Genomic DNA, 19,741 nt, shown 5'->3' on the forward strand with positions numbered 1-19,741 from the left:
GAGTGTGAGTCCTCTGGGCTGGGTCACTGATACCACAGACAGTTGTTGAGCTAGGAGACCTGGAGCAGAAGCAAGATTGGGGGGGTGATAGGAAATGCAATATATTTGTGCCCCATATGCATGGGTCCTTGAGTTACCAGCTTGCTTTTGGATTTAGAGAGCCATGCTCACAGCTATTTGCTATCAGCATCAAAATAAAACACCTGCTCAGATAGTGTTTTCCCATTCTAACACCTTTTTAAATGCTCTCAACTTTCTGTTTAATTACATGAAGTGATCTGCTTACCAACCACACCTCTAAGCTTAGGGGACTTTTCCTGCCTTGAGGGCAGTCTGGTGGCTATCTGCCACCAAACCACACTGCTGACAGAAAACAGTTCCAGAATGTCATCAGTCTGGAGTCTTCCAGATTCTGTCCCTGTCACAGCTGTCAGCTCCAGCAGGGCACTGAGAATTGAGTGCAGAAGCTTTGGCTCCCAGATAGAAGCACTCCTGCCACTTGAGAAGGCAGCTCTGGCTTCAGTCTGCAGCAATAAGTAACAACGACTGTGCTTCAGAACTGCACAATTCTTACACCCTTTCATGGCTATTCACAATGTTTGACTTTTTTTTTTCCCCTGCAGAGCTCTGCAGAGGCACATAAATGTGAGAAGTGAGAGAGGAGCATCATAAACTTAGTTTATATCAAGTTTTGCTTAACGATCACAAGGTTCATCAGATAACATTATTCACCGTGTACCATTCGACCTAGGTAGTGGTTTGTTAGGATGGAGGTATGACAACAGACTCAGCTAACCACCCCATACAAAGAGCCCCGTGCTGATAAAATGTATATCCCTTTTCACATGCCGCTTTCCTGCAGTAAACCCCTACGTACAGGTTTAACTCCAGATAGGCTTGTGGGGAACAAAGGGAGAAGGGAGTGTTGTTGTACATTAACTGTATTTCAAGTGGTAGAGCTTTTGCAAGACAGGCATAAACTTCATTATGCAGGTGGGTGCTGCCTTATCACAGTGTAAGAGACACATACGGCAACTTCTGCTGAGCAGTTCATCAGGAGCTGCCCATCCAGTTGGTAAGTGTTGACACAGCCAGGCTCTCAGGAGGGTTAATGTGAATTACTTTCTAGAGCAGATTTATGAAGTGCCCTGAACTCCTTTGTGGATGCTCTTACACAGAGTCAAGCTGCTGAGATCCAGCTGGCTTTGCCTTGCTCAGTTCTGAGCAGAACCCTCCACGTGGCGGTTTGTGAGGTTCAGTGTGGGGTGACCTACATTTAAGAGAAAACTGGGCTCAAACAGGAGGAGAGCACAGACACGGGGAGCCGAGAATTCTTTTGAAACCTCTCTTCCAGCTGATTTCCCTGTTTATGCAGACCCTAAGACAGTGGTGCAGTGAGACCCTGAAGCCAATGCAGCGCCAGCACTGGGCTCCCCAGGGCATGGAAGCAGCTGTGGCAAGGGAGGGCAGAGACCACCTCCATCCCTGCGCTGTGCCATGGGCTGTGCTGCTGGCAGCGACCCTTGCAGAGTGCTCCGAACCCAGCTGTGTGAGTAACAAGAGGAGAAGAAGTAACCAGAGTGGCAGGGGGCGGCCACTTTGACAGCAGGCCGGGGCATAAGGCAGCCTAATAAAGTGAGATTATTTCAAATGCATGCAAATTCAAAAAGCAATTCAGTGACCTGAATTCTTAAAACTGCAGCCAGCAGACTCAGACAGAACTGAAAAGAGAAATGAGCAGAAAGCTGCAGCTAATTTCCCCTGTGTCTGTGCAGAATTTCAACAACAGAAAGCTAATTTTGATTATTTGATAGAAGAATTATTGTTGAGTGCTGGCTCTTTTAATGAAATCGCATGAGCCTTTCTCCCCATTCTTTTGTATGCTATCTACAGCCGAGGAAAATCTGACTTTGCAGTCCTTTATTAAGGGAGTAACATCTATTAGCTTCGTTTCCACAATTTCACATACCTTCCTTCACTTCAGAGCACCAGTAGCTTTGTTATAAACACGTCTTAGGCTCCAAAGGGCTTTTTTCTCCTGCATTTTGTCCACTGTTGCAGTGAGGAATTTACTTTTGTCTGACCATGGCAAAAAACATCCTGTGCTGAGAGCTGTAAAAAGTGAACAAAAAAAAGTGAGTTGTGGAGATCCTTCAGTGCTTTAACTGTGCTCCTGATGTTGTCCCCACCACGGGCTGTCACCCAGCACATGCCCTGCAGAAGGGGAGCAGAGTTTTGCCCCATGCCGCAACTAAGGAAGTAGAAAGGTAAGGGGCCAGAGTGAAGGATAGCCAGGAGTGAAGAAACAGGGGGAGAGAGGACTGGAAGCTGCAAGTTGGCTCAGCCAGGGAAGAGGCTGCTGAAAGACAAGACAGGTGCCTTAAGTCTTTAAGAGATAACTGGGCCTCTGCTTCCAAGTCTTGCCTGGGATCCTTCACTGGACAGAACTGTCCCTGCATGTATCCCTAGGTCTGCTGAGGTGAAGGAACCTCCTTCAGCAAGCTGATGTTAGCACAGGTTGCGACTTTGGGTGAAGAGGATCTGAGCTTCTAAAATGTCCATGGGCGTATTAAACAGATTAAATGCTCTGAGGCAGAATCTGCTTAGAGAAATGTGACTGCCTGCTCCACAAGAAGCACAAAGCAGCATATGGCGGGGAGAGGTGAAAAGCAGAGCTTTTCTCCCATAAAAGCAGATGAGACTTCTAGAGACAGATGTGTGACAGCATTCCTGCAGCAGCCCTTCACCTCAGAAGACCTGGGTCCAGATCTGAGCAGGACTTTGCAACCAGAGTGAGCCACAAAGATGTGATCCAACCAGGAAAAGAAAAAGAGACTCTTCAGAAAAGGCACTGTAAGGAAAACCTGAAAACTTCAGGTCTCAGGATGGCTGAGGTGTGCCAATGGACTCCAAAGGAAACATTCCCAAAACAAAAATTTTACTGCATTTCCAGTTCATGGAATATGTCGACAACATGCTATAAATTCAAATTGCAGCTTTCTTCAGAATCTAATTAGATTCATCTTGGAAGCCGAGGAGAAATGCACGGGTGGGTTGTTTGTTTTGTTACCTTAGACTCTACTCAGCACTTAATTCCTGTGGGATAAACTGTACAGAAGGAGAAACCCCTGTAACGTGCAGGCTCTGTGCTTCAGTGATGAGGGAAGCAGGAGTCCCTTCCTCCCTCCCTCCCAGTGATGCCTCTCACTGGTTTAGCCAGAACACGGGGCTGTCTTGTGGTTCACTGAGTGTAGCAGTGAGCTGCAGGACACCATTTGAATTAGGGTGACACAGAGCCAAAGTAATCAGCCCTTCAATTCTCTGATTGCTGACTGTTTTGTTCTCCTTTTGAGGCGGGTGCAGTGACAATAAATCCAGAGGGGGAAAAACAAATTTGGAATTGAAGCAAAATAAGGTGGGGAGCAGAAATAACCTCAGAGCCGTCATTCGGAGCAAATTCCCTTCTACTGCCACGTTCTGCTGCTGGCGTATATTTTGTGCAGGACTTGAGTCAGGCCTGCCAGGAGAATGTTTTATCCCAGCAGGGCGCTGCTGTGTGCCTGTTGTAATCTGGTGCTGGCTGGAAGGAGGGCTTTTCTCCAGCAGCAACTGATCAGGCTCGTATCGGGGTGTGGAAGCTACATGTGAGTGATGCAATTAATTAGAATGGTGGAAGCAATTAATTTTTCAGCCTGCTAACCAGCTTTTGGAAAACGATTTTGAAAACTTCCTTTTTCCCCTTCAGTAATTGAAGGGGCATTTTCAGTAATTTTCTGCAGCAGAAATTTGAGTCTCTTGGCAAAACGGAAAAGGAAAAGAATTAATGTAATGAAACAGTTAATCAACTCAAGTTGCACTCGGGAAAAAGGTAAAATGCGATTTCAAAGGAAAACTGAGCCATCCTGTTAAAAATGAACAAAAATAAACATTCCGGGGTTTTTGCTGGACTTGTCTTATCAGTTTGACACAAACTGAGCTTTGATCAACCCATTTTCCAGTAAAATAGTGTGTGTGTTTGGGAAATGGGAACATGTTCTCCATTTAGTGCTCTGCCAAGGAAACCAGCGTCTGCTGCTGGAGCCGTTCTGCGCTGCCCAGAGCTCAGGTTATGAAAACATGGGTCCTCTCAATTTATCCGTGCAGCTCTGATTAACATCGCTATGAGTTCTCGTTGGAATTGAGGGCAGCGCTGGAAATTGCAGGCTATTGAAGCACAGACAAGCAAATCAGAAGCCAAAGACAGGTGACATGGAATTAAAAGAGCGAGACGAGGTGCGAGGATGGAAGCGCAGAGCAGTTGCTGGTATTGAGCTTTTCAGAAGGCTGCGCTGCTGTTCCTCATACTCCTCCTCAGCCCGGTTTCTCTTTGGTCTGTTATCAAGAGAGGTAGGGCAGTTTTTTGCCTGTCTGGTTTGAACTCAGCATGCCGTCTTCCGTCCACATCCTGACCTTGCAGTTGTGCAAGCTAGCTGCAGATTGCCCATGCTGGGATTTGTACCTTCACATCCAGAAAGCAAATGATTACAAACCTGCAGTCTGAATTGTTCTTTATCTCAAGTGCCAGCCAGACTTTCTCTGGCCTTGTCAATTTATTTAGATGGGTTGCTCTTCTTTCCCCAGTTTGGAACAGGTAGTATTTCTGTTTCAGTTTAAGCAGCTCTTTGTGATCTAATTTGTTTGGGAGCAGGTATGTGATTCTAGAAGCTGCTGCCTGGAAAGCACCATGTGTGTACGGTGTGACCTTCTACTCCATTCACTGCAAAGCTGCTCTGGATCTTAAAGGTGATGTTCATACCCCTCTGGTGTGACAGGCTACCTGAGTGGCAAGTGGAATCAGGCCCTGGCCATTCCAACCTGCTACACAGTGAACCCCATTTGCACACGTCCTACACAAACACTTCCAGTGCAGTCTCTCCAGCCCCTTTAATGACACTGGGAGCTCTGATTACTGTTCACCTTGAGGACTGTGTCTTTGCAAGGCTACTGTCTTTCTCTGGGATCCATGCCTGTCTGTATGTCTTACTGGCTTTTTGGAGGGAGTGGTCAGCAGGAGGTAAAACACCAAAATGTCGAGCATCCCATAGCGCCACCCACAGCAGGCAGGTCCCGAACACACGGGCTGAGACCCAGAGTGAAAATCCTGTCAGATATCAAATCATTTTGATTTGGTTTTATGCTGCAGTTCAGCCCACTGGAAGGGCTGACCAAGAACCTTCAGCCTTCAGGCTTCACCCACTCTGAACACTTTTGTGTAGCTTATATAAAGGGATAGAGTCTTCATTTTAAAAAGTACAGGAGAGGAAAAACCTGTAATATGTTCTTCCAATTCTCAACTACAATTCCTATTCCATTGTTCCTTATCTGTGTTGTTTTTTTCTGGGCTTGTCTAAGATCACAGTGTCTGTTGGGTGTTTCTGTAGCTGAAGGGAACGGATCTTATCAACTTCCATTATCTGTGAAGCTCCCTATAAATCAGTATAAAGTCGTCTCTTCTCTGAGAAAAGCTGAGTGTATAAAACGCACTTACCCACAGCTGCTTTACAAGTCTTGTTTTGTGGGTATCTTCTGCATCTCTTCAAGCTTTGTAGCTAGACACTAGAACTAAAACACTGTACTGTATGCCTTCCTAGCATTAAACATGGTAGTGACAAGTATCTCCCTTATACTTTATAATGATCTATTTCACCTTTTCCTTCTGGTAGATTTGGAACTCAGCTAGTGACATTCAAGCTTCCCTCATGTCAAAGTTGCTTTCTAGGACACCAGGATACCAGTTGCGCTCTTCTGACTGTTGTTCAAGTCCTTTGCTGCCAGATGTTTTATTTTGACTACAGTAAGAGGCACATCTTTCAGATGGAAGTTTTTTACCTGTTACAGATAGAAAATTCGCATCAAACAGTGAAAAAAGTCTAACAGTCTGGGTGTCATCAACACATAGCTTCTAATTGGGGATTAAAGCAGAGGAAAGAGGCCCTTCCAGATCCCGGTATCTGGCAAGATGCTGTCTGCTTGTCTTGGTCCTGTACAGGAACTAGAGGAGATCAGAAGCAGCAGAAATGGCATTTGAATCCAATCAGAGGTTTGCAGATGGGTGCAGGGCCTAAGGATAAGAGGAGTGTTAATTCAGCATTTGATCTGATCCAGATTGGCTGGTGCCTCATCTAGGGGTCACCCTTCTCCACGTACCCCCAAGCTTTAACTGCAGAAATGAGCTGCTTGCATGCAAGCAGGCAGACCAGGGGGCATATATGCATGTGTGCACACGACTTGCTGGGCTGGGCCCTTTAGTGAGGATATTTCCAAACAACTTCATTAATCAAAAGTGAAAAGGAAGCCCCTAGGAAGGTGCTATCATCAATCCAAACTGACATGTGCTGTCAGGGTAGAGGACCCTTGAAAAGGCAAGAAGAGAGGATCTAATCCACACCGTTTTTGTAAGTAAATCATTCAAACCAGCATATACCAACGCCTTGTAAATCAATGCTAGCACAGTTACCTGTGCACAGGCTGTTAGTGAACACAGATACAAAAGCTGTTAAATGGAGTGCATGTCCACATCAGAAATCCTGTCCTTTGAGAAGGCATTTGTGCTCTGGTGAAAGGGCATCTCTGGCAGTATCTCATCCCTTGCTGCAGTCCAGGGGAGTTCATCCCTGCAGTGCCAGGTGCACACTCAGGCCAGACAAACTCATTACGCCACATTTTCCAGCCCATTGAAAAGGCAAAGTGCTGAGCTAATATTTTGCTGCAGGCTAGAAAGTCCAGCTGGAACATGAAGTTTGCTAGCCTGCAGTTTCCAGAAAGATGGGGCTCGAAGGGCATGGCCAGATAAGATGGTGGCTGCATTTCTGAGGGCTCTCACTTGGGTCAGCATGTAAAGTCCTTCTGTTCCTTCTTCATAAAGAGATTTCATTTCAGCTAGAAAAAGATTGTTTGTCTTCGGAGCAAACAAGATGCATGAGACATAGGAGAACAAAACATCTCTAGGGAGTAGCTAAAGAGTTTGGAGAGTCCAGTGAAATTGCATTTTTGAGGTGTGCCTTTGCAAACACAAGAATTATGGTCTTTGTTTTTCTGCTCTTATTCTGTAACTGGATGTTTAGATGCAAAGTGAGAAACTTGTGGGTTCATAAGCTTTGCTACCAGCCTGCCCCACTTCTCAAAACTGACTCCATTGTCTAAGCAGGATTGCGTTCTCTGGGATCTCAAAGTCTGCTTACCACAAAAGCAGAGGACGTGATGTTTATTGTCTTGTTGCTGGAGCACAGAGACTGTACCCAGATCCCATAATGACAGCGGAGACAGTGCCAACAATTTGAGGAAGGTCTGGCAGGAAGCCTCTCCTGCTTTGACATACGCGAATGACTCTTTCTCTCTTCACTTTCTCTACAGGTAAGAAAAATTCCATTCTGCTGCATAAAGTCCAGCATGACCTCAATTCGGGGGTTTTCAACTACCAAGAGAATGAGATCATCCAGCAGATCGTGCAGCACGACAGGGAGATGGCACACTGTGCCCACAACGTCCAGGCTGCCGCCGCCGCCGCCGCTGCCGCATCCACCCCCACCCCTGTCATTTGGACCCCGCTCATCCAGGCCCCCCTGCAAGCCGCAGCCGCCACCACTTCTGTTGCTATAGCCCTGACCCACCACCCGCGCCTCCCGACAGCCATCTTCCGTCCCCCAGTGTCTGTCTTGGGTTCCTTGGGACAGCAGTCCAGCCAGACCCCGAGACAGCTGAAAAGGCTTCAGTCCCTGATCCCGTCGACCGGGCCTTCTGCTATTGGCTCTCCCTCCAGTACCCCGTCCCAGCTGCACACCCCGGGAGCAGAAACCCCTTCGTCCTCTTCCTACCACATCCAGCAGCTCGCGGGGTATTCGGCCGCTGCCGGCTTGGGGCAGTTCCAGGTGGGATCCCCTCCGGCGGGCTCTGGACAGCAGGGACCGAGCGGTGCGTCCTCAGCAGGGCTGAGCCAGCTCCAGCAAGCACCTTCTGGGTCACCCCTAGGGACAGCTCAGCCTCTGCAGCAGCAGCAGCTGCAGCGGCAGCCCTCCCTTTCCAGCAGTGGATTTGGGCACTTCCAGCAAGCCGCAGCGAGCTCTCCATCAACATCACTCACCCAGCTCTCATCGAATTCCCCCACCAGCCTCCTCAACCAGTTCCAGCCCGCCACAAGACCGCTGCAGGGAGGACAGTTACAGCAGCTCTCGGGCAGTGGAACTTTGGGGGGAATTAATCACTTCCAGCCCCCTCCTTCTTCCAACTCTCCATCCTCCAGCCTAAACCAGCTGGCACAGGCCTCTGGTGGGCCGTCCTCGGGCCTTTGCCAAACACAGCCAAGTGCATTAGGATCTTTAACTGGAACGATAGCCCAGCTCCACCAAGAACGATCCCCTTTTGCCTCCGCGTCTCCTCTACAGCAGCCCGGCGTCGCCTCTCCCTGTTACACCCCTTCTGGCCTTAGTCCTCCTACTCAGAGCCCAGTGGCAACAAGGACTTTTCAGTGTGGCCCGCTCGGGGCCTCGGGCTCTCACGGTTCTCTGCTCCTGCCTCAGACCGCCAGCCCCCCCCCGCAGATCCTGCAGTCCAAGAGCACGCCGCCCGTGCCACCAGGACGCTTGAACCAGGACATCAAGTTGATTTCTGCTTCCCAGCCATCCTTGCCCCAAGAGCTGGCTCAGACGCTGAGCCAAAGTTCTCATTCCTCTAGAGAATCCGTTTCCAGCTTCTCTCCTTTTCCTGGAGGAGGGACTGGACTTCTGGGGAAGCCTTGTAGCTCAATTCCTGGGCGTGTGACTTTACCACGTCAGATGTCCTCAGGTTCTTTACCGCACCCACTGGTGTTTGGGGCCGGCGCTGCAGGCCCCGCTTCAATGACTGCTGGTGGGCGGAAAGAGTCCACAGTGCTCACAGGGGATCTGGAGCCTGTCAGATCCAAACTGCCCTCCAATTTGTGAGGACTCCTTCTGAGAGCCGGTAACGTCAGCCGTGCGGTTTGGTTCCTGATTAGACTTTCATGAATGATTTTTTTTTCCTTTTTTATTTTTCCCCCTTTTTCTTTCCCCTCCCTCCCCCTCTCCATTTCTTTTGTTTAGGTTTATCTGCGATTAGAAACAAAACAAACAAAACAAAAACACACGGAAAAAAAATGACAAAAAAAAAAAAAAAAAAAAAAAAGAAGATAACCAGGTATTCTTAGAGCTATAGATTTTTGGTCACTTGATTTTATAGAATATTTTAATACACGGAACAAAAGGATACGAGCAGATTTAATCCAACGAGGTAACGCACAGACAGGGCGCGTGCCTGAGCTGGGACATGTGAATGATCAGCCATAGAAGCCACCAAAAAAGGTTTTCCTGTTGAGACAGTGATCCAAGGTTGACGTGGGCCGTAGGAGGGAACATCAGGCCGGCCCGTAGCTGCTGTTTGTGGAACAGCTCTGGTTGGCCACCAGCTGCGGGGGGACTCGGATGGCTCGGTGTGCGCATCGGGAAGCGTCACCTCCTCAGGTTCCTCCTGCGATCGGCAGGTTGCAGAGGAAAAAGAAGAGGGGTGAGTTTGGTAACTGTGGTCCCCTCTAGGAACTTCAGGTGGGCTGAGTTTTTGTTTGGACTCCATCTGAAGAAGATGAAGGTAACCAGGAGATGGACGGACTTGACTTCGGATGCTTGTCTCGTTCCGCTGATGCTCTAACGTGGGTTGTGGGAGATGTCCTGTCTGCCACCACACCAGGCAGCTGGCCTCAGCAGAACAGCCCCAGCCTCAGCCTCTCTGTGGCTGGAAGCGTGCGTGCTGCCTTCCAGGTTGGGGCGTGCAAAGCAAGGGGAGGGATGAAGAAAGAGACAGCACCTTAGCCTTCCATCTCCCTGTTTTAACGTCTCAGTGTCCATGGGCTGACCGCTTTGAAGAGAACCGGGTAGGGTAAGATTGCAAGGTGGGCTGCAGTCACCCCAGCCCTCTTCTTCCTTAGCCCAGGGGAGTTTGAGCTTGGAGGCACTGAGGGCAATACCAGAACCCAGCCAAGAATCCTCCAGATTTGCAAATATGTTTGTAACCATTAAAACAGATTAAACCAGAAATCCGGCCAGCCGTGGTCCGTGCTTCTCCTCTGATGGGGGAATTGAAATCTTTTGCTTGATTTCACCAGCAATAACAGCCTGCACCTGATTGGCGCTGGTCTCACCCTGCAATTGCAGCATCACTGGACACATCTGGGGGCTGGCAGGCACCTTGAGCTGGAATTTTGGGGCTCCCCTGATTCAAGGCAGTCAGAACAGGTTGAAGACAGGAAGGTGCCTTTGGGTGCGTACAGCAGTGAGAAGGTACAGCCTTTACCTCTAGAGCAAATGTCTCCTTTTCTCTCTTCTTATTTTCCTTCCAGTTCTTTCTTGCTCTTCTGTTTTTCCCAAGGCCGAGAGGTGTCTCCAGCTGCCTCACTGTAAACAATCAGGTGCTCAACTTTTCTAACACTTGTTAGAAACACTTGTCCAGCTCCCCTCTGTTCCCAGCTATCTTGGACTCCCTCCAGCCCACAGAGGGAAAGCAGACCTTCCTGCAGCAGTGCCAAAAAACATATCACAGTAACGGTACAGGCCCATACCAACCCTCATCTTACCTCCTCTCCCCAAAAGCACTGGCTGACAGTTGATTTTTATACCAACTTGTTTGCAAAACTCTTGACACGTGCCTGTATCTTGAATGTTGCTGCAGGCATTACTGGGCACTCCTGCTTCAACGTGCTTTGGTGGCTCAGAATTCAGATGTAATCAGCTTTGGTCTTCCTTAAAGGGTCAGGGGAACTCTAGAAATGTTTTTTTCTACTAGTTACATACGACTACGTATGTGTGAGTGTGTGTGGAGGGAGGGGTGTGTGTGTGTTTGTGTGTGTGTATAGATTTTTATATATATATCTATATATACACACATGCTTTTATATATCTGTAGTGTACAGTCATACACATATGTAGTCTATTTATGCACATGTGTAAGCACGCACACACACACACACATATTTCTATATATATATATATATCTCCTAGTTTTAAAGTACATGTCCGTTTTGACCCTCCTGTAGGACTGACTGGCAGGTGATGATTATAACACGTAGATCCTGCTTTCCCAAAATATGTACAGGTTCATCTTGAAAGAGAATCAAACTGTCGGAATTGAAGCAGACTCACAGACCCTCTCATAATTTCGGAGGTATGAGTTCCTAGAGGAAGACTCGCGGTATCCTTTTAGGTATTGTTTCCTTTAACAACCTTCCTCCCCATATACTAGAGGGCCCCGTAGATCGAACATCTCGAGAGGTTGGGAGCTAAGCTGTTTGGGTCTGGGGAATCTAGTACAAGAGAGTGGGAAAGGCCTTCAGCCCAGCAATGCCAAGCCCTCATGGATGGCTGTCCTGTGACTGCTGCATAGGCACTTGAATCTCAACAACCCCTGTGGACACTCAGACAAATGGAGGGGCACAGAAACGCCCTGAGGGCTGTCTCTGGTAGCCGTGCGTCCCATCCACCAGTCCGGTGAACAGCCTCTGTTCAGTTGGGTTCCTTTGCTTGAATTTTCACGGGGGTATTGTTTGATTTTCCAGTTCTTAGTGGTGCAGTAGCCAATATTGAGTTACTCCAACTGGACCCCAGTCAACACTAGGCTTGTCTCAGTAGGTGGAACTATATTAATTATTATTGTTATTTTTTGTTTTATTTTGGGAGATGGGGGGAGGAGGAGGGGGGAGGACAGAGTTCAAGGGGTGGGCTTTGCAATATAAAACACAATAAAAACCTTAGTAAATAAAAAAGTAAAAAACCCATCTCTCTGACTTGCTGTCTGCTTTAAGTGGAGAAAACAAGGCAATGTAAGACAAGGTTTAAAGAAGGAAAAAAACACCTTCTGTGGGATTTCAGCCCTCTCCATCCTATTGGAGGGAGACCAAGGGGTTGTCTCACTTCCTGCCTGTGTTTTCATGGTGTTGTCACAACTTCAGTGGTGTTTACCTGCTGCCACCCCTCCACCTCAGACGCTCCTGCACGAAGTGTATGCAAAGCCATCGATGGTAACACTGCTAAGCTTTTTAACAGCGTGAAGGAGAAACCTGGCAGTTGTTTTGCTGAACATGTATGAAATTCTTTCATATTACCGATAGATCTGGAATCTCTGGCTGGTTTTGTGATCCCTAGAGAAGAGCTTGAGGAGCTTTACTGCAGGATGCAGAAGTTAAACAGTTTGGAATAGGGACTATCACAGGAAGCAGACAAAAAACTGGATGAAGAAAGGACTGTTTCCAGGTCTCAGGCTATGCTGGGTGATGACTCCAGGGTCAGGACCTGAGGTATTTTTGGAAGGTAAAACTAACCTCAACCCTTAGCTTTCATTGAGATCCTTTTTGAGTCTTTGTCCAAACCCAATCTAGAAAATGTGCACAAAATGGGCTGTGTGGGTCAGTAACTCACACCAGGGCTGCACGGCCTCATGCCCTTTCTGCAGTGACAAGGAAACATGCAGCAAAGCAGCCCAGCTGCTGGAGTCTGCCCTACAGCCCATGGCACTGAAATGCAGCTGGACATCAGTCTCCCTGCACCCTCCCAGTAGGCTCACTTTCATTTTACCTTCTCTAAAATCTTGTTTCCTTGGTACCTTCTCATCCAATGGTTGTGTTCAGCCCAAAGGCCGTAAATGAAGTCTGTTTTGCACAGAAGGATGCCCAAACACTCAGACTGATGTGGTGCAGCAAAGGCACAGTCAAAGCAGGCTGCTCCTTTCTCCTCTCCCCTCCTTCATCTAGTACAGCCAAATTGGAGTCCCTGTTGATCTCCCTCTATCAATCCTCTGACCTTGTCTGCCTGTGACTGAGCAGCCCTGAACAAAGTCTGGTTCCACTGTCCATAGAGATTTAAGAATCCCAAGTTGTTGAAGAACACACTTGGAAGGGCTTGACTGGTTTAGCATTTGCATTGATGCCTCCTTATCTTACTGACAGGACTCAAGGCCGCGCTGGGATTTCACGATATGCACGGGCTGTCAGGAACAAACCGTTCAGGTACCAGAGCCAAGTCACCCTGCCACCTCTCCACCTCCCATTCACTGCTACCTCCATTGCAGTGCCTTGTGAAGACCCAGCCCAATGGCACAGGGGCTTAGTGCAGGAGATGACAGGATCTCCATCTCTTGAGGTGTCTCCTTTATCCCAGTAGCTGTTCGTCCAGGGCTGTGGGTGGGAATTTCAGCCTTGTCCCACAAACTGTCCCAGGCAGGCTGGGCAACTTCTTCCTGGGGAACAGCAGGCAGTCACTGGTTATGGGATAGAGGTGAGGGGTCCCAGATTTGTACCTCTTTAACCCCAGGAGAGATAATAGAAACAATGGGAAGTTTGGAGCAGACCTTTTCCCAACAGTGCTTTCCTTCCTTGGAATCCCAAGGAAGTGGGATTTTTGCACTAGCACTTTGCACTAGCCAGCCTTGGCCGGGGAGAACAGTGATGCCAAAGTTGCACTGAGAAGCAGGCTGAAGCTCAGCACATGGAAATGAGGTTTCTCTTCCTCTCTGCAATCTCTTTGCTAGCTGTTCATACCAGTGAGGTGATGAGGCTTGTGGAGCACAAAAAGGTGGATACCAACTTAGCAGGACCTCTTTGCTCAACATTGTCCTCCAGCCTCAACCATTGCAGGAGAGCCCCTACCCCGAGCAATGTGTCTCCAGGAAGCCTGGAGATGGGGTTGTGCAGCAAACAGCTGAGTACTTTTTTCACTCTGAAGTGCTGGGAACTTTCCTCAGCCAAAAACCTGACCAGGAGTTTCTGCTTCCCATGGTGAGGGCAGTGTTGCAGCTTCACCACTGCTGAGCTAGAGACTGGAGCTGCTGGCAGCAGCATGAGCTGGTGAGACAGGAGCTTTCCCCTTTAAGGTAATTCTCCCCACCGAGCTCTGCAGGGTTGCAGCCACCTCTCCAAGCCCTTGATAAGTTCACCCAGGAGAGGGGAAGAAAGAGGCTAAGGCTTGGCAGGACACTCCATACCAGGCTATAGGGCACTGCTGCAGAAGGTGGGATGGCTGTTCCTTGGCTGTTCCTCCCATGGAGACTGAAGCCAAACAAAGCCCTGCCAAGTTGGACCCAAGTGGAGAAGCTGGGACACACCAAGGTCCTGGCCTTGAGCCCCACCTGAGCACCACCTCTTTTTTGCTGGGGATCTGTTGGTGCAACTTCACGCAGACCCTTGGTGCTTGGTAAGACACCTTCACACAAATCCCCCCTACAAGCTGCCCTTTTCCCTGCTGGTGAAAAAGAGGAGGTGAATATTGTAGTGGAAATACTAAGTCATGGCCTGAAGCAATGATTGAACACCTGATGGGAAGGCAGGGCCAACCCAGGGGAGCACAGGTGCAGACAATGATCCCCTTCCCAGTCCTCATTTAAGGGCTGGCAGTGGAGGTGAGGTTATCTCTTGTTGGAGAGCCCTGCTTGCTTGAGACCTTCCAAAGGTAAGCAGATCTTTTCCTTCACTTCTGTGGCTGCTAAATCTGGGCTTGTTCTTGTTTACTGTAGTTAAAGACTCTGCCACCTTGCTGTTATCATCTCATTAGGGCATTACAAGTATACACAGTGGGCTTTGTCCTTTAAAGTAAGTTGTTGTTTTTGCCTATGGATTTCAGTGCACTGAACATGTGCCTAGGTCCTACTTTTGTCTTAGGTCATGGGGGATTCTCCTCTGGTATCATGGGCCAACACCATCACATAGGAGGTGTTACTTTTGGAGCAGCCCTCATTAAACATAGACTGCATATTTAAAGTAACAAAACTCATTTTATATTAAAATAAAGTATATTAAAAAGAGTAACAAAAGCACAAAGTGGGAAGTTTGACCTTGTTTCTGTGAACTTAAAGCATTAGTCAGTTTTGGGGGCAGTGGTTACAGTTCTCAAAGTGCTCAGCAGGTATTTTCTATGAGTTCTTATGCTTTCTGTACTTCATCCTTCAAAGTAGCTGTTGGTGCACATAAGTAATGCCAGAAAGTGATGCTGTGAGTAAGGAGTGCTGGGCTGCACGTGGGCTGTGGGTTGGCGATGTCTGCATCAGGTGGTGGTGTTCATAGAGCTGAGTGTGGTGCAATCTACCTGTGACAAAGAGGGAGGATCTTAACCAGGCTCTGCTGCTTTCATTTGCAGGAAGGTAGATTGATTTTTATTTTATTTTTATTTTATTTTTTTGCTCCCTTTTAAGGAGCCATTGCAAACCAGCTGCCTTTCAGCCTCCAGCTGCCAGCTGACCCTACTCACTAGCAATGACTGTTCTGCTCAGGCCCACCTGTGAGCAGGAACTTGATTAGAAAAGACATGGACTGAAATCTCCCGGAAGAGGTGGCTGCTCTTTTGTGTCAGTGGGGGTGAAGCAACAGCTTGATGGGTTGGAGTGGGAGCTCAGCAAATGGCAGACCTCCATAGGACTCCCTTAGTGCCCTCTTGTGCCTGCCTGGCCAACTGCCCCCCAGCATAGGCAGCCTGGCTGTGCACCCCAGAGGAAATGCCTGAAACTGCCGGGCTGTGCTGGGCAGGAAGATGTAAACAGCATCTCAACACCTTCTTGTTTCTGGGAAGCTGCTCTCTGTGGCTGTACTGTACATTATACAGCTCTTCTGGGTCATTCCTTCCCTCCTCCTCCCCCTTTTGTTTTTTATACACCTGCTTTCTTCAGCTGTGATGGGAATGGCTGGGGCTCGCCCACACTCAGCTCTTCCCCTCCAGCTCGGTGGCACGCACACCCAGCGTGGGTGGCTCACAGCAGGTCACAGCCAGGGTCCTCCCCAGGCCTGCTGCTGGCTCCCCACTGCCCCATCCACCCACACCAGCCTCCTGCTGCGGCCAAGGGATGCTGTCAGCTCTGTCCCTGTGCACACACATCACTGTCAGCTCCTCTCTGCAGAGGCTGGGGTTGCATGCTGCTGGCCTGAGCCACCTCTGCAGCTCCTGGCTGTGCTGCCAGGCAGGATGATGTTCCTGATGGGTTGTTAACCTTTTCCATGCTGCTGCAGGCCCCTCTTGTAACTCATTCAGGTCAGTGTAATATTTGTGCTCCAAAAGAGGCTGTGGTGGCTGAGAGATGCTTTGAAATGATGCTTAACCTGCAGCTTTTAATCTTCTAAAAGATTAGAACAGAGGAGGCTTGAGTGTAAGTGCAACCCCAGACAAACACATCACATGGTGGGCATGTGTGGGAGATGCAGATGGCCCAGAGACCAACAGAGGGACTTAATGCAGGGACCCATGACACACACATGGTTTTCCTCTTTCAGGGTTTGGTTCAAGTAGTGCAAACCAGTCCTGGTAAGTCAAGCAACCTGAAAGCCCAGGAGATACAGGCACTGAGAACACAGCATCCACCTCTATTTTGGTGTAATGCTGTTGTTTGCCTGCTAGGTTTTCCTCTCAGTGCCTAAACCAAACTATGTCTGGAAAGGGCTGCTTCTGGACCAACCTTCATCACACTGAAACTCCTTGCTGGCTCCCAGGATAATGCTTTGCAGCTGGAAGGGCCCTGGTGCTGATGAGGGAGATGGGAAACACCTGGGGAGCCTGGAGGAGGGGCTGGAGGCTAGTCCTTGCAGACCTGGCAAGGCAATGGCAGTGAGGAGATTTGGGGGTGGTTACCCATATAAAGCCCATCTTTTGGAGATGCTAGTTCTTGTTATGAGCAAGTGTGAGTAGAGAGAGTACGCTTGCTGTGCTCAGGGGGTGGCCCTGAGGACGTGGCTGAACTGAGAGTCTGAGTGGTGCCATAGTACACCAGTAGCTGCATGGCTGTCCTTGGGGTCCCTCTATTCAAGCAGACCTGGGACTCAGGTTGTGTGGCAGGTGCTGGTTGTACTCCTGGGTTTTCCTTTCCAACCTGGCAGCAGTCTCTGGGGGTCCTAAGATGGTCTCAGTTCAGCACACCCTGTGCTACTGCAGCACTTACTGCATGAGAGATGGATGGAAATGCTACAGGCTCTGTGTCAGCTGGGCTGGGAGGAAGCATGCTGGGTGTCTGTGGGTGAGGAAGGGCTAGCAAATGCTGTAGGGACCTGTGGGAGTCAGCTGTGGGAACACGTGTTGCTGGGTCACTGTGACATGGGGGTATTGGAAGGGCTGTAGGGCCAGGCAAACACCTTAACTAACTGGAGCAGGCAAAAGGGAGGAGAGGAGCCAAGGTGAGATGGTCCTGCTGGGCAGGGCTGGGAGCCTTCTGGAGGATGGGGGATAGCAGTGACACCCCCACACTGGGTAGCATAGGGGCTGAGCGGTGCTGGCAGGCAGATGGGGTCTGGGTGAGATGCAGAGCTCCCAGAAAAGGTTTCTCTGGCAGCTCCTCAGTGCAGATTGATTTATTTTGGTCACGAGGCTCCAAGCCCTGACTGCAGGCAGGAGATGGATGGGAGCAGAGCGTGACCGGGGCTCTGCCTTGCAGCAGCTGTGGGGAAAGCCCTGTGTGAGAGAGAGAGGCAGGGAAGCCGCCTCTGCAGCAGCAGCACAGAGGTTGGACAAATGAAGTGGATGCTGTTCCCATGGAGACAGCGCCCACGGAGGAGAAATGGGGCCTGGTGTGCTCCTCAGTCTCATGGAGGTTGGGGTGTGGGGTCTGGGAAGGATGCTGGGTGGGATGGGGCTGTCAGTCACACAGCCGCCCCCTGGGGGAATCCTCTCACCCTCTCTGTGAGTGGGGGTCCTAAATGGGGGCCCCAAATCAGGTCATGGCTTCCCCAGAACACATCTGAACATCCCGGCTCTGCCAGCCAGGAGCAGTGATGGGGCTCATAGCGGGGTTGTGATTTCTTCCCTCTCAGGTTGGAAGCCCAGAACAGCCCATTGCTGTGGAATGGTGGAGGTACAGAAGCTGTTAACCTAGAATGAACAAAAGGAAATTGGGGCACAGCAGAACCTTTAGTGGGTGTTTTTTCCTCTTCTGGAACCTGATAAGGGTGAGTACTACCCGTTTGGATTGATTAATGGATAAATCAATGGGAGCTCAGTTTCAGCTCAGGGTAGAATTAATCCTTCTTTGCTCCACCTTTCTGGCTGAGGGTTCATCTCCCCAGCAAGCTGTTGGTAACTTTTTGGCTCTTCTTGCCTGGAGAAAGCAAGTTTAGAGTCTGCATCTGTGGGTGTTTCCTTCCGTCACCTCTTTAACCTCTTCTCATTTTCTAGCCTTGTGCCTGCCAAGGGGTTTTGCCCTCTGCTCCTTCTGGCCCTGTCTGCTCTGCACCTTTTCCTGTGTGTTTGGGGGCATTGTCCCCTTGCCTCCCAGGGACCCATCACGCTGTGGAGCTGGGAGGCCTCTTGGAGGGAGCTGTGCATTGTTTGCTAATGGAAGGTTGCAGAGCACACCTCAGAGCACCAGCTGGCTTTTTCCCCTCCCACAGTCGCACTTCCCATGTGTAGTAAGGGCAGCCATTACCTGCCTGGAGTGTGGATGAGGGGAGAAGCTGCATTGGTTTGACCTTTTTGGCAAAGACAAATTAGCTAAAACAATAACTTCATAGTAACATCTTATTGGAGATGAGCAGCAGTTTGCTGTTAAACCCAGTCTCAGTTCTGTCTGGAGGTAGGAAGCTGCTCTTACTAGGAAAAGCCTGCAAGTGTTGTACCAATTTATCTAAGGTGCTGGAGCTGCTGTAAGTCAAACCTTTGTGCCTATGCTGGAAGCATAAATGCTATTAAGGAAGGACACAGCGAGGCATGAATAAGAATTAGTTTGCTGCATGAGTTCATTACTATGCTGCTGCAGCTAACAAAAGAGTCACTAATGTCAGCCTCCCTAACTGGGGCCGAAGAGAAACAAATTAATCTTTTCCAGGTAGATGCAGAAATGGTGCAGGTTGGGCTTAGCGTTGCGGTTCCCTTTACCAGCAAGGCGTCGCTGCCATCTAGCGTCCCTGCCGTGCACTGCGCGAGGGTGCGACTTAAAGCTGCTTGTACTTCTGCCTGGTCTAAAACGGGCCGCCCGTCCCTCACCGGCATCGTTTTGTCTGCCTTGACCTGCCACGCACGTACCAGAGCAAACTCCGCGTGCTGCCCGAGCAGGGATTACTTTCAGCTGAGGTTAGTAAGCAGAGGTCGCATCTCTGCAGTGCTGCCTGTCCACGCCTGCATCCCGGCTGTGCCTTGATGCTCCCAACCCGATCTCTAACATCTTTCTTCCCTCCTTCTTCACCCCTCTACACATACCCCGTCACTTCTGGCATGGCTGAGGAATCTCTGCCTGGTCGCAGGGTGATGGAATCCTGAGATCTCCGTGTGCTTCTCTCACTATAATTTTGCAAGAACTGGACTTGCAAAATAAGGAGAGGAGGGAGCAGGGGAGCAAAGCAGTGCAGTAGATTGTATTCCTGTTTGCAGACGTTGGGGTGAGGAAGAGTCTGATGCCCCCAGGAACATGGGATGCAAGGAAATGGGGAAGCTGTCTGTCTTGCCAGCAGTCTGGATTAAGCATAAAGGTAACAATAAGGATACTGCAGCGTTTTGAGGGTTCTATTTAAATTATGGCATCACTTCTTTGGGGCTTACTGGCTTATCAAGTCTGTTCTCTGAAATGTACCTCCACTGCCTTGAAATCCTTCCTTCTGCTGCTTGCTTGTTACATGGGGGGTATTGTTGCTATTGAGCTTTTGGACTTGGGCTGCTTTCTGTGTGCTGGGGAGGAGGCAACTCGACCACCCACACCAAACAATGCAGGCACTGCTCACCAAGTCAATGAGGGGAAGTAGAGGAAG

The 19,741-nt window shown here is 49.3% G+C and overlaps 1 protein-coding gene and 1 long non-coding RNA gene across 3 annotated transcripts in view; both read left to right on the plus strand.

Annotated features, from left to right (window-relative positions):
* HCN4 (hyperpolarization activated cyclic nucleotide gated potassium channel 4) overlaps nt 1-11,712 on the plus strand; it is a 97,195-nt gene extending 85,483 nt beyond the window's left edge. For both annotated transcript variants that reach the window (XM_072345888.1, XM_072345889.1), the window contains one exon: nt 7,393-11,712. In XM_072345888.1, the coding sequence (XP_072201989.1) occupies nt 7,393-8,957 (1,565 nt within the window). In that variant the 3' untranslated portion in view covers nt 8,958-11,712. The remainder of the gene's footprint in view (nt 1-7,392) is intronic.
* Nucleotides 11,713-17,826: 6,114 nt separating this feature from the next.
* On the plus strand, nt 17,827-19,467 carry LOC140256544 (uncharacterized). Its single transcript, XR_011904803.1, has 3 exons — nt 17,827-17,950; nt 18,826-19,070; nt 19,368-19,467. It is a non-coding gene; the product is annotated as an uncharacterized lncRNA (long non-coding RNA).
* Nucleotides 19,468-19,741: the final 274 nt, after the last annotated feature.

Source organism: Excalfactoria chinensis, chromosome 10 (assembly GCF_039878825.1).
Source record: "Excalfactoria chinensis isolate bCotChi1 chromosome 10, bCotChi1.hap2, whole genome shotgun sequence".
Lineage (NCBI taxonomy): Eukaryota > Metazoa > Chordata > Aves > Galliformes > Phasianidae > Excalfactoria > Excalfactoria chinensis.